General features: G+C 44.8%; 1 protein-coding gene across 1 annotated transcript; it reads left to right on the forward strand.

Annotated features, from left to right (window-relative positions):
- Positions 1-1,444: 1,444 nt before the first annotated feature.
- Positions 1,445-20,768, forward strand: LOC117317169 (perlucin-like). The gene is made up of 6 exons (XM_033871968.1): positions 1,445-1,568; positions 2,512-2,603; positions 3,602-3,698; positions 4,873-4,981; positions 6,711-6,839; positions 20,680-20,768. The coding sequence occupies exons 1-6, from the start codon at positions 1,529-1,531 to the stop codon at positions 20,711-20,713; spliced, it is 501 nt and encodes a 166-aa protein (XP_033727859.1). The 5' UTR covers positions 1,445-1,528; the 3' UTR covers positions 20,714-20,768.
- The last annotated feature ends 737 nt before the right edge of the window (positions 20,769-21,505 follow it).

Consider the following 21,505-nt stretch of genomic DNA (forward strand, 5'->3'; position numbering starts at 1 on the left):
CACCTTATATAGCCCCTCCCCTTATAAAGCCCCTCCCCTTATATAACCCTTCACCTTATATAGTCCCTCCTCTTATATAGCCCCTCCCCTTATATAACCCTTCACCTTATATAGCCCCTCCCCTTATATAGCCCCTCCCCTTATATAACCCTTCACCTTATATAGTCCCTCCTCTTATATAGCCCCTCCCCTTATATAACCCTTCACCTTATATAGTCCCTCCTCTTATATAGCCCCTCCCCTTATAAAGCCCCTCCCCTTATATAGCCCCTCCCCTTATATAGCCCTTCACCTTATATAGTCCCTCCACTTATATAGCCCCTCCCCTTATATAACCCCTCCCCTTATATAACCCTTCACCTTATATAGTCCCTCCACTTATATAGTCCCTCCTCTTATATAGCCCCTCCCCTTATATAACCCTTCACCTTATATAGTCCCTCCACTTATATAGCCCCTCCCCTTATATAACCCTTCACCTCATATAGTCCCTCCCCTTATATTGCTCTTCCCCTTATACAGCCCTCCCCTTATATACTGTAAAAATGGAAATGTAGCGCCCCTTCCCCTTACATAGCCGCGGTGGCCGAGTGGTTAAGGTGTCCCGACACTTTAACACTAGCCGTCCACCTCTGGTTTGCGAACTCGAAACCTACGTGGGGCAGTTGCCAGGTACTGACCGTAGGTCAGTGGTTTTTCTCCGGGTACTTCGGCTTTCCTCACCTCCAAAACCTGGCACGTCCTTAAATGACCCTCGCTGTTAATAGGACGTTAAACAAAAACAATATAGCCCCCCCCCCCCCCCCCCAATTATATAGCCCCTCCACTTATATAGCCACACAATTTGATTATGAAACATTGTCTAGTCCAAATGAACACATCATCAACCGTTCAGCACCCAAGTTTGCTTGGTTGGAACCAGAAGAAATCTTCATTTTAATGTCCACTAGGAAGTTTCCTGTTGTCAATTATCGGAGTACTGTAACGTTACCACACACCTCATCCTTCCGTTATTATAATAACTCCACAATCTGGCTTTATTACTGCTATAAGTCTGTATGTCTTATATTTCTCTCTAGTTACTTGTATTTATGATATTAAAGTACAGTGGAACTTCGTTAACTCGAACTCGAAAAATTAGAATACCCCGCTTAACTCGAAGTACTTCGTCAGTTCCGGCCGAATTCTCTCTTTATCCTAGTTAACAAACTCGGAAAACTCGAATTAGGAAAACTCGACAGAGCGGAGTTATAATGATTATTTAGTGTTGACAAATATTGACCAAACTTTGCACCAAAATGACAACTCGTTTGATTCGAACACTCGGATAACTCGAAGTTTTCTCGTGGTCCCGTCGAGTTCGAGTTAACGAAGTTCCACTGTAATCTCCTATGACCAGTTTTACGTAATCACACAAACCAGCCTACATACCTGACAAGGTTGTTCTAGTGTAATGTGACTACATGTACACAGCCTTATCATCGATTTGACTAGAACCATCTATCATACACAGTCCACTTGGTGAAGAATGCTGGCCGTAATATACATATTATCAACCTGTATTATAGGTAAGTTTATGTACTGTAGAATAAGATACATACATTTGTAGATAAAATTTTACGTAGTCGTGAAGGAAGACATATTTTAGACCTGGTTGGGGTATTATGGGTAAAGATATATAGCTGATATCTATTGTGATATTATCCTGTCGGTATGTGTTAATTGTCATGATTTGATGTCACGGAGGGGAATCACGTGATCTGAAGATACGAATTCAAATTGGTGGCCATCAGTCTAGAAAGCATAAAATGAGGTAAGACACTTAAAATACTCATTACATAGGCTTTTCATTGTAGCGAGCATATTCTATACTATAATTTAGACATATCCATACCTCATGTATGCTGGAACAGTCCGTAGTTTTCCGTAACATTCTGACCAAAACTTTGAATCGAATTCGTCAGTGGAATCCTTTCGATTCGAAATTTTTGTAAGGATGTTACGGAAAACTACAAGCTGTCCCAGCACACATGAGGTATGCCGAGATTATAGTATGACATATGCTCGCTACGATAAAAAAAACCTATGTAATGAGTATTTTCAATATCTTACCTCATTTTATGTTTTCTGCACTATAGCGGCCGCCATTTTGAATTCGTATCTTCTGACCACGTGATTCCCCGCCGTGGATGTGTATTGTTTCAACAGCAGGGAAAGCAAAACATTCACCAACAGTTCTCCATGGGTTTTAAGGATAACCGAGTCTTAAGAAAATAAAACTGGATTTATACTGATGGCAGAAAACTTCTTTCTCCAAAAAAATAAAAAAAAATAAAATATAATAAATGAAATACTGATTTACGTGTACATTTCATTCAAAATTAAGGAAACGAGGTTAACAATGATTACAATGGCCCTCGTACGGAATCAATACACCCGTCTGGGACATGTAATCCTATTATTCAAAGGAATTTAAACTATTTTATGACGTATGGTGTTTTTTTGGTACAGGGGCGTATTGTGATTGTCCATACGGATTCACTGCCCATGGTGACTCCTGCTACTTAATTGTGGGACTGAATTCAACGTGGATAGAAGCTAAGGTATCTATGAGAAATTTAATCCATTCCTGCAAGTATACATATATATATATATAGAGAAAAAATAATAGTAGTCCTTGTGGAAGAAAATATATGGAAAAATTAAAAAAATGACTCAGACAACATCTAACGTTTTCGTCCCGTCTAGGGGACTCTTCAGACTGTTTATTTTCCTGTTTATATATATATAAAGCTTAGAAACACAAATGACGAAGGGAGACAACTTTTTGACTCGTGCCCTGACCGGGCCTCGAACTCACGATCTAAGGCACCCAATCGCCTAGCCAGAAATACCCGCAGCCTATACCGCTGCGCCACATCGGTTTTAAAAAATAGAGGATATCTAACAGTGTCTTCAGTAATACCAAATATATTTCATGAGTGGGGCTAATATTTTGATATTTTTCACGAGTGCGCACAGGAGTGAAATATATTTGGTATTACTGAAGACACTGTTAGATATTCTGTTTATTACATTTTTTATCAACGAAAAACCTACCCCGTATGCTAACTAGGCCTACAGCGATAATTTGTAAACAAAAAAAGTAGTTTCCCCTGTCCAGGTGCTGACATATATGTCGGGCTTTCTGATTGGTCAATTATTTTGGTATTTTCTAATAATTAATTTGATTGGTCAAATCAGCAAAAGTGATATTTTTCACTAGTGAAAAATATCACTTTTACAGAATGAATAATTTTTGATATTTCACTGGTAAAAATGTAATAAAGGACGTTTCAATGGCGCAGTGATGGTCGGCCCGATACCCTGACATGATCATTGTATATACATATGCAAACATTATTTATTGTTTGTATTTTTTTCGACTTAGAATTACTGTGATGTGACGGGAAACTGCTATGAACGCCGTTGGCCAGGTAGCTCAAATATGGCGTCCGTCTATAGGTCTGAGGTCCCAGGTTCGAGCCCCGGTCTCGTCATTGCAGTTTTTCCTCCTCTGTTACATATAAATATTATTGACTGTCTATATTTTCTGACGTAGAAATACTGCGATGTGATGGGAGGCGACTTGGCTGTAGTTGAGTCATCAGAGGAAGAAATATACCTGGTGAACCTGTTGAAGCAGATCGACGCCACAGGTAAGGGTACCGAGTGACGCCACAGGTAAGGATACAGAGTGTTAGATTAATGGTTCATTGGACATACACTGGTTATGTTAGGGTAAGCAACAAAAAATATGATAGTGGAACATTACGTGATAGTATAAGGGTTAACTGTACATCACGTGATAGTAAAAGGGGTCAACAGTACACCATGTGAAAGTATAAGGGGTAACGTTATATCACGTGATAGTATAAAGGGTCAAAGGTAATCACATGATAGTATAAGGGGTTAACGTTATATCACGTGATAGTTTAAAGGGTCAAAGGTAATCACGTGAAAGTATAAGGGGTAACGTTATATCACGTGATAGTATAAAGGGTCAAAGGTAATCACGTGATAGTATAAGGGGTTAACGTTATATCACGTGATAGTTTAAAGGGTCATAGGTAATCACGTGATAGTATAAGGGGTAACGTTATATCACGTGATAGTATAAGGGGTCAAAGGTAATCACGTGATAGTATAAGGAGTAACGTTATATCACGTGATAGTATAAAGGTTTAAAGGTAATCACGTGATAGTATAAGGGGTCAATGATGCCCGAAAGTGTGAGAGGTTAACGATAGCTCAGAATAAAAGTGTCAACATTACATCACGTGATTCTATGGGAAATGAATAGAAAGGACATCATAGTTTGACGGATAAAGGAGATATCCAGCAAAGTCATTACCTATTATCTGTCTTCCAGTTCTTCCTTTTCATATAGGTATATGGCCTCTCTGAGCCATCGCTTGATTTTCGTTAGATCCGGTAAGAAAGAGGAACTTTTAGGAGATAATTTGATGACATTGCATTACCAATGTGACCTCCGTCTTATGTTCTTACACTGGTCGCCATTTCTAGTTCTTTGTTCCCAGTTTTGGCCGCTCTTTGAGAGAAGCTCAAGAGTTTGTTTGAGACGTTTTATCGCCATCTTTTTACTGTTCTACGGACTTGGTTGGGTCGAGACGTCCTTGTCACAGTTGTCCTCCGTTGAGTATTATGTACAGTATGTTTTAGACAAGAGGCCAAAATATATACGGTGGGTGTATTCCGACAATGCGGTGGCAGTTGCAGGATAAATCTGATTATCACACCAACATCAACGTATCGTTTTGATGTGCTTAGTTTTAATGAAGTACATGTACAAGTATTGCCTTCTTTTTCAAGGAAGAATTTTCCCCGAAAACTATTGGTTAGACGGAACTGACGTTGTAAAGGAAGGGGAATTCCGATGGATGGGAAAAAACGGAAACTCCATTCCCATTTCCGGTTACACGTAAGTGATGCGTTAGGGACCTAAATGTGTCACGTGACTCTCATGCTATGGGCGGATATCTTTTTCAACAGTTGACACAAGCTGTAGAAAACAATCGCCCTCAAACTTCACAAAAAAACAATGATATAACACTAAACCTATATAATTGCATACACACGTAGAGTACACACCCACACCCACACCCACACACAGACACGCACACTCACATGCACACACCCTCACACGTAACTGACATCAAACTTCGCGGTACAAGTTCAAGCGGAAACAAATTGACAGCTTATTGGTACAACAACGGAATCTACTAAATTACTAATATCATTACAACTCTCCCAGATATTTTAAACCCATAGAATATACAAAATAGCCAGCCAATGAAATTGCTGCTAGAGCTCATGAATATCAACCGTGTCACCATTGGTCGGATTTTTTTCCCTATTAGCATAAATTGCGTGTGGATTTGGATGAGACAGAATGTCTTCGACGGAATAAGAATGCATTCTACGTGTACATACGATGCTACTGAAAAGAAAATGATCGATCCTTTCAACGTGATTTTTTTCCCAAAAACGTAGGCGGGGTCTATTTTCTTTGTCACAGTACTTTACACCCTTCTCTTTATTATTTACGCCGAGGGTAGCATTTTTACCGAATTTTAATCTAGCACCCCTAAAACGTCTGAAAATGTGCTATACATATTAGGAAAGGTCCAAATACACGTAAACTGTAACAAATTCTCAGGTCCCTGTGATACACACTAGGGAAGGTCCAAATACATGTAGACTGTAACAAATCCCCAGGTCCCTGTGATACACACTAGGGAAGGTCCAAATACACGTAGACTGTAACAAATCCCCAGGTCCCTGTGATACACACTAGGGAAGGTCTAAATACACGTAGACTGTAACAAATTCTCATTTTCCTGTGCATTCCCCTAATATTTAAGCACTTAATTTAAATCGTAATGTCGTAATTTTGGGTACCGTTGATAACCCGTTTATACGGTATGTCACAACGATATCATCGAACCGCTTGAATTGTATTGACATTTTACAAACAAGCGTCCAAATGATCCCACAAGTGATATGCTTCATTGGCATATGTCGGCAACGATGACTTCTTTTTAGAAGAAAACGAGTAATTGCCAGAAAATTAATTGGACGGAATATGGTCGTGGTCAAAATATGCGGCCAAAATGCATTTTGACAAAATATTAGGAAAAACTGTGAAATTTTGCGAAATCACCTTCATCTTAATCAGAAAACCGCGACAATACCAACTCAGTCCACTCTTCGTGTCGCTTAGTAACTGACGGCGTCTTCGGTAACAGGCTCCGCCCATCTCTCGCGTCGCTTAGCAACTGACGGCGTGTTCGGTAACAGGCTCCACCCATCTCTCGCCTTATTGCCTCGGCGGAAACACCCGAGTGCATATGTGTTTTAGTTTACATGTGTGTTTTAGTTAAGCAGATGTGTTTTAGTTCAGCAATGGTGGTTTAGTTGTAGGACTATATACCTTAGTAAAAATGGAGGCAAATTAAAAAAAAAAAAAAAAAAAAAAAGAAAAATTGTTAACATGTTCGGCACACCAATGATAAAAATAATCACATTGCCTTTTAAAGGTGTTGCATTTTTTTCAGAATTTCTAAGTATGTTTCCATACAGTGCATTTCTTTAGCGATGAACTCATCTGGCTCAGAATTACTATAAAATACATCTGGTCTGTTTGACAGGAATTGGGCCCCTGGACAGCCGGACAATGCTGCAGTACATGAAAACTGTCTAGAGATTCGATATTCTTTCAACATCCTCTGGAACGATCTGGATTGTAATACAAGACAGAATTTCATTTGTGAGGCCAGGTAAGGCGGTACTGTGTTACTGATATCTAAGTAGGACGGTAATGTTGTTATGATGGTGTCGGTCAGTCTCTGATATCTAGGTCGGGCGGTAATGGTGTCGGTCAGTATCTGATATCTAGGTAGGGCGGTAATGGTGTCGGTCAGTCTGTGATATCTAGGTAGGGCGGTAATGGTGTCGGACAGTATATGATATCTAGGTAGGGCGGTAATGGTGTCGGTCAGTCTCTGATATCTTGGTAGGACGGTAATGGTGTCGGTCAGTCTCTGATATCTAGGTAGGGCGGTAATGGTGTCGGTCAATGTCTGATATCTAGGTAGGGCGGTAATGGTGTCGGTCAGTCTCTGATATCTAGGTAGGGCGGTAATGGTGTTGGTCAGTGTCTGATACCTAGGTAGGGCGGTAATGGTGTCGGTCAGTATCTGATATCTAGGTAGGGCGGTAATGGTGTCGGTCAGTCTCTGATATCTAGGTAGGGCGGTAATGGTGTCGGTCAGTCTCTGATATCTAGGTAGGGCGGTAATGGTGTCGGTCAGTATCTGATATCTAGGTAGGGGCGGTAATGGTGTCGGTCAGTCTCTGATATCTAGGTAGGGCGGTAATGGTGTCGGTCAGTATCTGATATCTAGGTAGGGCGGTAATGGTGTCGGTCAGTGTGTGATATCTAGGTAGGACGGTAATGGTGTCGGTCAGTATCTGATATCTAGGTAGGGTAGTAATGGTGTCGGTCAGTATCTGATATCTAGGTAGGGCGGTGATGGTGTCGGTCAGTCTGTGATATCTAGGTAGGACGGTAATGGTGTCGGTCAGTCTCTGATATCTAGGTAGGGCGGTAATGGTGTCGGTCAATGTCTGATATCTAGGTAGGGCGGTAATGGTGTCGGTCAGTCTCTGATATCTAGGTAGGGCGGTAATGGTGTTGGTCAGTGTCTGATACCTAGGTAGGGCGGTAATGGTGTCGGTCAGTATCTGATATCTAGGTAGGGCGGTAATGGTGTCGGTCAGTCTCTGATATCTAGGTAGGGCGGTAATGGTGTCGGTCAGTCTCTGATATCTAGGTAGGGCGGTAATGGTGTCGGTCAGTATCTGATATCTAGGTAGGGCGGTAATGGTGTCGGTCAGTCTCTGATATCTAGGTAGGGCGGTAATGGTGTCGGTCAGTATCTGATATCTAGGTAGGGCGGTAATGGTGTCGGTCAGTGTGTGATATCTAGGTAGGACGGTAATGGTGTCGGTCAGTATCTGATATCTAGGTAGGGTAGTAATGGTGTCGGTCAGTATCTGATATCTAGGTAGGGCGGTGATGGTGTCGGTCAGTCTGTGATATCTAGGTAGGGCGGAAATGGTGTCGGTCAGTATCTGATATCTAGGTAGGGCGGTAATGGTGTCGGTCAGTATCTGATATCTAGGTAGGACGGTACTGGTGTCGGTCAGTATCTGATATCTAGGTAGGGCGGTGATGGTGTCGGTCAGTCTGTGATATCTAGGTAGGGCGGTAATGGTGTCGGTCAGTATCTGATATCTAGGTAGGGTGGTAATGGTGTCGGTCATACTCTGATATCTAGGTAGGGCGGTAATGGTGTCTGTGAGTATCTGATATCTAGGTAGGGCGGTAATGTTGTCGGACAGTATCTGATATCTAGGTAGGGTGGTAATGGTGTCGGTCAGTATCTGATATCTAGGTAGGGTGGTAATGGTGTCGGTCAGTATCTGATATCTAGGTAGGGTGGTAATGGTGTCGGTCAGTATCTGATATCTAGGTAGGGCGGTAATGTTGTCGGTCAGTATCTGATATCTAGGTAGGGCGGTAATGGTGTCGGTCAGTCTCTGATATCTAGGTAGGACGGTAATGGTGTCGGTCAGTCTCTGATATCTAGGTAGGGCGGTAATGGTGTCGGTCAGTCTCTGATATCTAGGTAGGGCGGTAATGGTGTCATTCAGTATCTGATATCTAGGTAGGACGGTAATGGTGTCGGTCAGTCTCTGATATCTAGGTAGGTCGGTAATGTTGTCGGTCAGTCTCTGATATCTAGGTAGGTCGTTAATGGTGTCGGTCAGTGTCTGATATCTAGGTAGGGCGGTAATGGTGTCGGTCAGTACCTGATATCTAGGTAGGTCGTTAATGGTGTCGGTCAGTGTCTGATATCTAGGTAGGGCGGTAATGGTGTCGGTCAGTGTCTGATATCTAGGTAGGGCGGTAATGGTGTCGGTCAGTGTCTGATATCTAGGTAGGGTGGTAATGGTGTCGGTCAGTCTGTGATATCTAGGTAGGGCGGTAATGGTGTCGGTCAGTCTCTGATATCTAGGTAGGACGGTAATGGTGTCGGTCAGTATCTGATATCTAGGTAGGACGGTAATGGTGTCTGTGAGTATCTGATATCTAGGTAGGACGGTAATGGTGTCGGTCAGTCTCTGATATCTAGGTAGGGCGGTAATGGTGTCGGTCAGTCTCTGATATCTAGGTAGACGGTAATGGTGTCGGTCAGTATCTGATATCTAGGTAGGACGGTACTGGTGTCGGTCAGTATCTGATATCTAGGTAGGGCGGTGATGGTGTCGGTCAGTCTGTGATATCTAGGTAGGGCGGTAATGGTGTCGGTCAGTATCTGATATCTAGGTAGGGTGGTAATGGTGTCGGTCATACTCTGATATCTAGGTAGGGCGGTAATGGTGTCTGTGAGTATCTGATATCTAGGTAGGGCGGTAATGTTGTCGGACAGTATCTGATATCTAGGTAGGGTGGTAATGGTGTCGGTCAGTATCTGATATCTAGGTAGGGTGGTAATGGTGTCGGTCAGTATCTGATATCTAGGTAGGGTGGTAATGGTGTCGGTCAGTATCTGATATCTAGGTAGGGCGGTAATGTTGTCGGTCAGTATCTGATATCTAGGTAGGGCGGTAATGGTGTCGGTCAGTCTCTGATATCTAGGTAGGACGGTAATGGTGTCGGTCAGTCTCTGATATCTAGGTAGGGCGGTAATGGTGTCGGTCAGTCTCTGATATCTAGGTAGGGCGGTAATGGTGTCGGTCAGTATCTGATATCTAGGTAGGACGGTAATGGTGTCGGTCAGTCTCTGATATCTAGGTAGGTCGGTAATGTTGTCGGTCAGTCTCTGATATCTAGGTAGGTCGTTAATGGTGTCGGTCAGTGTCTGATATCTAGGTAGGGCGGTAATGGTGTCGGTCAGTACCTGATATCTAGGTAGGTCGTTAATGGTGTCGGTCAGTGTCTGATATCTAGGTAGGGCGGTAATGGTGTCGGTCAGTGTCTGATATCTAGGTAGGGCGGTAATGGTGTCAGTCAGTGTCTGATATCTAGGTAGGGTGGTAATGGTGTCGGTCAGTCTGTGATATCTAGGTAGGGCGGTAATGGTGTCGGTCAGTATCTGATATCTAGGTAGGGCGGTAATGGTGTCGGTCAGTCTCTGATATCTAGGTAGGACGGTAATGGTGTCGGTCAGTATCTGATATCTAGGTAGGACGGTAATGGTGTCTGTGAGTATCTGATATCTAGGTAGGACGGTAATGGTGTCGGTCAGTCTCTGATATCTAGGTAGGGCGGTAATGGTGTCGGTCAGTCTCTGATATCTAGGTAGACGGTAATGGTGTCGGTCAGTATCTGATATCTAGGTAGGGTGGTAATGGTGTCGGTCAGACTCTGATATCTAGGTAGGGCGGTAATGTTGTCGGACAGTATCTGATATCTAGGTAGGGTGGTAATGGTGTCGGTCAGTATCTGATATCTAGGTAGGGTGGTAATGGTGTCGGTCAGTATCTGATATCTAGGTAGGGTGGTAATGGTGTCGGTCAGTATCTGATATCTAGGTAGGGCGGTAATGTTGTCGGTCAGTATCTGATATCTAGGTAGGGCGGTAATGGTGTCGGTCAGTCTCTGATATCTAGGTAGGACGGTAATGGTGTCGGTCAGTCTCTGATATCTAGGTAGGGCGGTAATGGTGTCGGTCAGTCTCTGATATCTAGGTAGGGCGGTAATGGTGTCGGTCAGTATCTGATATCTAGGTAGGACGGTAATGGTGTCGATCAGTCTCTGATATCTAGGTAGGTCGGTAATGTTGTCGGTCAGTCTCTGATATATAGGTAGGACGGTAATGTTGTCGGTCAGTACCTGATATCTAGGTAGGTCGTTAATGGTGTCGGTCAGTGTCTGATATCTAGGTAGGGCGGTAATGGTGTCGGTCAGTGTCTGATATCTAGGTAGGGCGGTAATGGTGTCGGTCAGTGTCTGATATCTAGGTAGGGTGGTAATGGTGTCGGTCAGTCTGTGATATCTAGGTAGGGCGGTAATGGTGTCGGTCAGTATCTGATATCTAGGTAGGGCGGTAATGGTGTCGGACACTTTCTGATATCTAGGTAGGGCGGTAATGGTGTCGGTCAGTATCTGATATCTAGGTAGGTCGTTAATGTTGTCGGTCAGTCTCTGATATCTAGGTAGGTCGTTAATGGTGTCGGTCAGTACCTGATATCTAGGTAGGACGGTAATGTTGTCGGTCAGTGTCTGATATCTAGGTAGGGCGGTAATGGTGTCGGTCAGTGTCTGATATCTAGGTAGGGCGGTAATGGTGTCGGTCAGTGTCTGATATCTAGGTAGGGTGGTAATGGTGTCGGTCAGTCTGTGATATCTAGGTAGGGCGGTAATGGTGTCGGTCAGTCTCTGATATCTAGGTAGGACGGTAATGGTGTCGGTCAGTCTCTGATATCTAGGTAGGGCGGTAATGGTGTCGGTCAGTCTCTGATATCTAGGTAGGGCGGTAATGGTGTCGGTCAGTATCTGATATCTAGGTAGGACGGTAATGTTGTCGGTCAGTATCTGATATCTAGGTAGGGCGGTAATGGTGTCGGTCAGTCTCTGATATCTAGGTAGGACGGTAATGGTGTCGGTCAGTCTCTGATATCTAGGTAGGGCGGTAATGGCGTCGGTCAGTCTCTGATATCTAGGTAGGGCGGTAATGGTGTCGGTCAGTATCTGATATCTAGGTAGGACGGTAATGGTGTCGGTCAGTCTCTGATATCTAGGTAGGTCGGTAATGTTGTCGGTCAGTCTCTGATATCTAGGTAGGTCGTTAATGGTGTCGGTCAGTGTCTGATATCTAGGTAGGGCGGTAATGGTGTCGGTCAGTATCTGATATCTAGGTAGGGCGGTAATGGTGTCGGACACTCTCTGATATCTAGGTAGGGCGGTAATGGTGTCGGTCAGTCTCTGATATCTAGGTAGGGCGGTAATGGTGTCGGTCAGTCTCTGATATCTAGGTAGGACGGTAATGGTGTCGGTCAGTATCTGATATCTAGGTAGGGTGGTAATGGTGTCGGTCAGACTCTGATATCTAGGTAGGGCGGTAATGTTGTCGGACAGTATCTGATATCTAGGTAGGGTGGTAATGGTGTCGGTCAGTATCTGATATCTAGGTAGGGTGGTAATGGTGTCGGTCAGTATCTGATATCTAGGTAGGGTGGTAATGGTGTCGGTCAGTATCTGATATCTAGGTAGGGCGGTAATGTTGTCGGTCAGTATCTGATATCTAGGTAGGGCGGTAATGGTGTCGGTCAGTCTCTGATATCTAGGTAGGACGGTAATGGTGTCGGTCAGTCTCTGATATCTAGGTAGGGCGGTAATGTTGTCGGACAGTATCTGATATCTAGGTAGGGTGGTAATGGTGTCGGTCAGTATCTGATATCTAGGTAGGGTGGTAATGGTGTCGGTCAGTATCTGATATCTAGGTAGGGTCGGTAATGTTGTCGGTCAGTCTCTGATATATAGGTAGGACGGTAATGTTGTCGGTCAGTACCTGATATCTAGGTAGGTCGTTAATGGTGTCGGTCAGTGTCTGATATCTAGGTAGGGCGGTAATGGTGTCGGTCAGTGTCTGATATCTAGGTAGGGCGGTAATGGTGTCGGTCAGTGTCTGATATCTAGGTAGGGCGGTAATGGTGTCGGTCAGTCTGTGATATCTAGGTAGGGCGGTAATGGTGTCGGTCAGTATCTGATATCTAGGTAGGGCGGTAATGGTGTCGGACACTCTCTGATATCTAGGTAGGGCGGTAATGGTGTCGGTCAGTATCTGATATCTAGGTAGGTCGTTAATGTTGTCGGTCAGTCTCTGATATCTAGGTAGGTCGTTAATGGTGTCGGTCAGTACCTGATATCTAGGTAGGACGGTAATGTTGTCGGTCAGTGTCTGATATCTAGGTAGGGCGGTAATGGTGTCGGTCAGTGTCTGATATCTAGGTAGGGCGGTAATGGTGTCGGTCAGTGTCTGATATCTAGGTAGGGTGGTAATGGTGTTGGTCAGTCTGTGATATCTAGGTAGGGCGGTAATGGTGTCGGTCAGTATCTGATATCTAGGTAGGGCGGTAATGGTGTCGGACACTCTCTGATATCTAGGTAGGGCGGTAATGTTGTCGGACAGTATCTGATATCTAGGTAGGGTGGTAATGGTGTCGGTCAGTATCTGATATCTAGGTAGGGTGGTAATGGTGTCGGTCAGTGTCTGATATCTAGGTAGGGCGGTAATGGTGTCGGTCAGTATCTGATATCTAGGTAGGGCGGTAATGGTGTCGGACACTCTCTGATATCTAGGTAGGGCGGTAATGGTGTCGGTCAGTCTCTGATATCTAGGTAGGGCGGTAATGGTGTCGGTCAGTCTCTGATATCTAGGTAGACGGTAATGGTGTCGGTCAGTATCTGATATCTAGGTAGGGTGGTAATGGTGTCGGTCAGACTCTGATATCTAGGTAGGGCGGTAATGTTGTCGGACAGTATCTGATATCTAGGTAGGGTGGTAATGGTGTCGGTCAGTATCTGATATCTAGGTAGGGTGGTAATGGTGTCGGTCAGTATCTGATATCTAGGTAGGGTGGTAATGGTGTCGGTCAGTATCTGATATCTAGGTAGGGCGGTAATGTTGTCGGTCAGTATCTGATATCTAGGTAGGGCGGTAATGGTGTCGGTCAGTCTCTGATATCTAGGTAGGACGGTAATGGTGTCGGTCAGTCTCTGATATCTAGGTAGGGCGGTAATGTTGTCGGACAGTATCTGATATCTAGGTAGGGTGGTAATGGTGTCGGTCAGTATCTGATATCTAGGTAGGGTGGTAATGGTGTCGGTCAGTATCTGATATCTAGGTAGGTCGGTAATGTTGTCAGTCAGTCTCTGATATATAGGTAGGACGGTAATGTTGTCGGTCAGTACCTGATATCTAGGTAGGTCGTTAATGGTGTCGGTCAGTGTCTGATATCTAGGTAGGGCGGTAATGGTGTCGGTCAGTGTCTGATATCTAGGTAGGGCGGTAATGGTGTCGGTCAGTGTCTGATATCTAGGTAGGGTGGTAATGGTGTCGGTCAGTCTGTGATATCTAGGTAGGGCGGTAATGGTGTCGGTCAGTATCTGATATCTAGGTAGGGCGGTAATGGTGTCGGACACTCTCTGATATCTAGGTAGGGCGGTAATGGTGTCGGTCAGTATCTGATATCTAGGTAGGTCGTTAATGTTGTCGGTCAGTCTCTGATATCTAGGTAGGTCGTTAATGGTGTCGGTCAGTACCTGATATCTAGGTAGGACGGTAATGTTGTCGGTCAGTGTCTGATATCTAGGTAGGGCGGTAATGGTGTCGGTCAGTGTCTGATATCTAGGTAGGGCGGTAATGGTGTCGGTCAGTGTCTGATATCTAGGTAGGGCGGTAATGGTGTTGGTCAGTCTGTGATATCTAGGTAGGGCGGTAATGGTGTCGGTCAGTATCTGATATCTAGGTAGGGCGGTAATGGTGTCGGACACTCTCTGATATCTAGGTAGGGCGGTAATGTTGTCGGACAGTATCTGATATCTAGGTAGGGTGGTAATGGTGTCGGTCAGTATCTGATATCTAGGTAGGGTGGTAATGGTGTCGGTAAGTATCTGATATCTAGGTAGGGTGGTAATGGTGTCGGTCAGTATCTGATATCTAGGTAGGGCGGTAATGTTGTCGGTCAGTATCTGATATCTAGGTAGGGCGGTAATGGTGTCGGTCAGTCTCTGATATCTAGGTAGGACGGTAATGGTGTCGGTCAGTCTCTGATATCTAGGTAGGGCGGTAATGGTGTCGGTCAGTCTCTGATATCTAGGTAGGGACGGTAATGGTGTCGGTCAGTATCTGATATCTAGGTAGGACGGTAATGGTGTCGGTCAGTCTCTGATATCTAGGTAGGTCGGTAATGTTGTCGGTCAGTCTCTGATATCTAGGTAGGTCGTTAATGGTGTCGGTCAGTGTCTGATATCTAGGTAGGGCGGTAATGGTGTCGGTCAGTATCTGATATCTAGGTAGGACGGTAATGGTGTCGGTCAATGTCTGATATCTAGGTAGGACGGTAATGGTGTCGGACAGTATCTGATATCTAGGTAGGGCGGTAATGTTGTCGGTCAGTATCTGATATCTAGGTAGGGCGGTAATGGTGTCGGTCAGTCTCTGATATCTAGGTAGGACGGTAATGGTGTCGGTCAGTCTCTGATATCTAGGTAGGGCGGTAATGGTGTCGGTCAGTCTCTGATATCTAGGTAGGACGGTAATGGTGTCGGTCAGTCTCTGATATCTAGGTAGGACGGTAATGGTGTCGGTCAGTCTCTGATATCTAGGTAGGGCGGTAATGGTGTCGGTCAGTCTCTGATATCTAGGTAGGGCGGTAATGGTGTCGGTCAGTGTCTGATATCTAGGTAGGACGGTAATGGTGTCGGTCAGTCTCTGATATCTAGGTAGGGCGGTAATGGTGTCGGTCAGTCTCTGATATATAGGTAGGACGGTAATGGTGTCGGTCAGTCTCTGATATCTAGGTAGGGTCGGTAATGGTGTCGGTCAGTATCTGATATCTAGGTAGGACGGTAATGGTGTCGGTCAGTGTCTGATATCTAGGTAGGACGGTAATGGTGTCGGTCAGTGTCTGATATCTAGGTAGGGCGGTAATGGTGTCGGTCAGTGTCTGATATCTAGGTAGGGCGGTAATGGTGTCGGTCAGTATCTGATATCTAGGTAGGACGGTAATGGTGTCGGTCAGTATCTGATATCTAGGTAGGGCGGTAATGGTGTCGGTCAATGTCTGATATCTAGGTAGGACGGTAATGGTGTCGGACAGTATCTGATATCTAGGTAGGGCGGTAATGGTGTCGGTCAGTATCTGATATCTAGGTAGGGTAGTAATGGTGTCGGTCAGTATCTGATATCTAGGTAGGGCGGTAATGGTGTCGGTCAGTATCTGATATCTAGGTAGGGCGGTAATGGTGTCGGTCAGTCTCTGATATCTAGGTAGGGCGGTGATGGTGTCGGTCAGTCTCTGATATCTAGGTAGGGCGGTAATGTTGTCGGTCAGTATCTGATATCTAGGTAGGACGGTAATGTTGTCGGTCAGTACCTGATATCTAGGTAGGACGGTAATGGTGTCGGTCAGTGTCTGATATCTAGGTAGGTCGGTAATGTTGTCGGTCAGTGTCTGATATCTAGGTAGGTCGGTAATGGTGTCGGTCAGTATCTGATATCTAGGTAGGACGGTAATGGTGTCGGTCAGTATCTGATATCTAGGTAGGACGGTAATGTTGTCGGTCAGTCTGTGATATCTAGGTAGGACGGTAATGGTGTCGGTCAGTCTCTGATATCTAGGTAGGGCGGTAATGGTGTCGGTCAGTCTCTGATATCTAGGTAGGGTAGTAATGGTGTCGGTCAGTATCTGATATCTAGGTAGGACGGTAATGGTGTCGGTCAGTGTCTGATATCTAGGTAGGACGGTAATGGTGTCGGTCAGTGTCTGATATCTAGGTAGGGCGGTAATGGTGTCGGTCAGTGTCTGATATCTAGGTAGGGCGGTAATGGTGTCGGTCAGTATCTGATATCTAGGTAGGACGGTAATGGTGTCGGTCAGTATCTGATATCTAGGTAGGGCGGTAATGGTGTCGGTCAATGTCTGATATCTAGGTAGGACGGTAATGGTGTCGGTCAGTATCTGATATCTAGGTAGGGCGGTAATGGTGTCGGTCAGTCTCTGATATCTAGGTAGGACGGTAATGGTGTCGGTCAGTATCTGATATCTAGGTAGGGCGGTAATGGTGTCGGTCAGTCTCTGATATCTAGGTAGGACGGTAATGGTGTCGGTCAGTCTCTGATATCTAGGTAGGACGGTAATGGTGTCGGTCAGTCTCTGATATCTAGGTAGGGCGGTAATGGTGTCGGTCAGTCTCTGATATCTAGGTAGGGCGGTAATGGTGTCGGTCAGTATCTGATATCTAGGTAGGACGGTAATGGTGTCGGTCAGTCTCTGATATCTAGGTAGGGCGGTAATGTTGTCGGTCAGTCTCTGATATCTAGGTAGGACGGTAATGGTGTCGGTCAGTCTCTGATATCTAGGTAGGGTAGTAATGGTGTCGGTCAGTATCTGATATCTAGGTAGGACGGTAATGGTGTCGGTCAGTGTCTGATATCTAGGTAAGGACGGTAATGGTGTCGGTCAGTGTCTGATATCTAGGTAGGGCGGTAATGGTGTCGGTCAGTGTCTGATATCTAGGTAGGGCGGTAATGGTGTCGGTCAGTATCTGATATCTAGGTAGGACGGTAATGGTGTCGGTCAGTATCTGATATCTAGGTAGGGCGGTAATGGTGTCGGTCAATGTCTGATATCTAGGTAGGACGGTAATGGTGTCGGACAGTATCTGATATCTAGGTAGGGCGGTAATGGTGTCGGTCAGTATCTGATATCTAGGTAGGGTAGTAATGGTGTCGGTCAGTATCTGATATCTAGGTAGGGCGGTAATGGTGTCGGTCAGTATCTGATATCTAGGTAGGGCGGTAATGGTGTCGGTCAGTCTCTGATATCTAGGTAGGGCGGTGATGGTGTCGGTCAGTCTCTGATATCTAGGTAGGGCGGTAATGTTGTCGGTCAGTATCTGATATCTAGGTAGGACGGTAATGTTGTCGGTCAGTACCTGATATCTAGGTAGGACGGTAATGGTGTCGGTCAGTGTCTGATATCTAGGTAGGTCGGTAATGTTGTCGGTCAGTGTCTGATATCTAGGTAGGTCGGTAATGGTGTCGGTCAGTATCTGATATCTAGGTAGGGTAGTAATGGTGTCGGTCAGTATCTGATATCTAGGTAGGACGGTAATGTTGTCGGTCAGTCTGTGATATCTAGGTAAGACGGTAATGGTGTCAGTCAGTCTCTGATATCTAGGAAGGGCGGTAATGGTGTCGGTCAGTCTCTGATATCTAGGTAGGGTAGTAATGGTGTCGGTCAGTATCTGATATCTAGGTAGGACGGTAATGGTGTCGGTCAGTGTCTGATATCTAGGTAAGACGGTAATGGTGTCGGTCAGTGTCTGATATCTAGGTAGGGCGGTAATGGTGTCGGTCAGTGTCTGATATCTAGGTAGGGCGGTAATGGTGTCGGTCAGTATCTGATATCTAGGTAGGACGGTAATGGTGTCGGTCAGTATCTGATATCTAGGTAGGGCGGTAATGGTGTTGGTCAATGTCTGATATCTAGGTAGGACGGTAATGGTGTCGGACAGTATCTGCTATCTAGGTAGGGCGGTAATGGTGTCGGTCAGTATCTGATATCTAGGTAGGGTAGTTATGGTGTCGGTCAGTATCTGATATCTAGGTAGGGCGGTAATGGTGTCGGTCAGTATCTGATATCTAGGTAGGGCGGTAATGGTGTCGGTCAGTCTCTGATATCTAGGTAGGGCGGTAATGGTGTCGGTCAGTCTCTGATATCTAGGTAGGGCGGTAATGTTGTCGGTCAGTATCTGATATCTAGGTAGGACGGTAATGGTGTCGGTCAGTACCTGATATCTAGGTAGGACGGTAATGGTGTCGGTCAGTATCTGATATCTAGGTAGGGTGGTAATGGTGTCGGTCAGTATCTGATATCTAGGTAGGGCGGTAATGGTGTCGGACACTCTCTGATATCTAGGTAGGACGGTAATGGTGTCGGTCAGTACCTGATATCTAGGTAGGGCGGTAATGGTGTCGGTCAGTCTCTGATATCTAGGTAGGACGGTAATGGTGTCGGTCAGTCTGTGATATCTAGGTAGGCCGGTAATGTTGTCGGTCAGTACCTGATATCTAGGTAGGACGGTAATGGCGTCGGTCAGTATATGATATCTAGGTAGGGTGGTAATGGTGTCGGTCAGTATCTGATATCTAGGTAGGGCGGTAATGGTGTCGGACACTCTCTGATATCTAGGTAGGACGGTAATGGTGTCGGTCAGTACCTGATATCTAGGTAGGACGGTAATAGTGTCGGTCAGTCTCTGATATCTAGGTAGGGCGGTAATGGTGTCGGTCAGTCTCTGATATCTAGGTAGGACGGTAATGGTGTCGGTCAGTGTCTGATATCTAGGTAGGGCGGTAATGGTGTCGGTCAGTATCTGATATCTAGGTAGGGCGGTAATGGTGTCGGTCAGTCTCTGATATCTACGTAGGACGGTAATGGTGTCGGTCAGCCTCTGATATCTAGGTAGGACGGTAATGGTGTCGGACAGTATCTGATATCTAGGTAGGACGGTAATGGTGTCGGTCAGTCTGTGATATCTAGGTAGGGCGGTAATGGTGTCGGTCAGTCTCTGATATCTAGGTAGGGCGGTAATGGTGTCGGTCAGTCTGTGATATCTAGGTAGGGCGGTAATGGTGTCGGACACTCTCTGATATCTAGGTAGGACGGTAATGGTGTCTGTGAGTATCTGATATCTAGGTAGGGCGGTAATGGTGTCGGTCAGTGTCTGATATCTAGGTAGGTCGGTAATGGTGTCGGTCAGTATCTGATATCTAGGTAGGGCGGTAATGGTGTCGTTCAGTATCTGATATCTAGGTAGGGTAGTAATGGTGTCGGTCAGTATCTGATATCTAGGTAGGACGGTAATGTTGTCGGTCAGTCTGTGATATCTAGGTAGGGCGGTAATGGTGTCGGTCAATGTCTGATATCTAGGTAGGACGGTAATGGTGTCGGTCAGTATCTGATATCTAGGTAGGGCGGCGATGGTGTCGGTCAGTATCTGATATCTAGGTAGGACGGTAATGGTGTCGGTCAGTATCTGATATCTAGGTAGGGCGGCGATGGTGTCGGTCAGTCTCTGATATCTAGGTAGGACGGTAATGGTGTCGGTCAGTATCTGATATCTAGGTAGGACGGTAATGGTGTCGGTCAGTATCTGATATCTAGGTAGGGCGGTAATGGTTTCGGACAGTATCTGATATCTAGGTAGGGCGGTAATGGTGTCGGTCAGTATCTGATATCTAGGTAGGGACGGTAATGGTGTCGGTCAGTGTCTGATATCCAGAAAGAAAAAAAAGCAGTCTTTGTGTGATAGACTAGTGTTTTCATTGCCAAATAAGATTGATACAAGCGAAACTTTTAAATTATTTACATCGTTTCCTAATCAATCAGGGGTTTTTCATCGGTATAAATTATACAAATGTGTTTCTCTTTCTCTGGATACATTATAGTCCTCATCTCTCAATGGATTTGAAAAATATTTCTCTCATAAGATTATTTCGGTTCTTTTCGAGAAAATATCAATTAAATGACAGTATAAAAACATAAAAATAAAATAAAAACAGCACCCTTAAATGGAATTTTGAAAATGATAAAAAATATATTTCGGCTAGTTGGTAAACGTACGAGTTATCTCCCCTTACCATGTGAAAGCCTTGTACACGGTTATTGAATCGGTAACCATTACGTTTACAATAGAGACCTATATCAACTCCAAGTAACTGTCTGAGTTTTGTCTATATATATAAACACAAATAGACTCTCCAGATGTAAACAAAGATCAGATTCAGGTTGTTTACCTGTTGTCTAATATTTTTTCAGCAATGAGTGGAACGGCGACACAATTATTGGATAAACAGTCGTACTAGGGTTTGTTTTGATAAAAATACAAATAAACAGTACTCTCGTTATACTGGGTCTGTATTTTATGATTAAAACCATGGAGATAGTATTGGTGATGACACGACAATGTTAGGTATACTAATGAGTTCGATTAAGATGTTCTACACACAAACAGTACGCTATCTGTCAACCGAGAAGCGGCGATAACATCCGGCCTCTGTCGACAGTTCGACAGGTATCTCTTCCTCTTTCAGCAAGGTAACAGCAAAGATTTAAAATGAGGGATGCTACTATCAAGAAAAGGCTAATTCATGATAGAATAAGCTGTGAACACGGTAGCCCTGCTGTAGTGATAGACACGGTTGTCGAACACTTTTAGAACTTTATTAGTAGTGATAGTATACTCGATAGGGGACACTTTTGCCAAGTATCTGTTCATACTTTGGTTTGGTTTGGTTTGGTTTGTTTAACGTCCTATTAAAGCCAGAGTCTTTTAAGGACGTGCCAGGTTTGGAGGTGGAGGAAAGCAGGAGTATCGGAGAAAAACCACCGGCCTACAGTCAGTACCTGGCAACTGCCCCACGTAGGTTTCGAACTAGCAACCCAGAGGTGGAGGGCTAGTGATAAAGTGTCGGGACACATTAACCACTCGGCGACCGCGGCCTCCTCCGGATGGACGGACGGATGGACAAAAAGACAAACAAAATCTCCGATACGGGCCGTTATAAGCGACTGTTTTAAATAAACTTTTGATTATATATTTTCTTATAGCATTTACACAACCTCCTTTTACTTCACAAATGTA

This window comes from Pecten maximus, chromosome 18 (assembly GCF_902652985.1).
Source record: "Pecten maximus chromosome 18, xPecMax1.1, whole genome shotgun sequence".
NCBI lineage: Eukaryota > Metazoa > Mollusca > Bivalvia > Pectinida > Pectinidae > Pecten > Pecten maximus.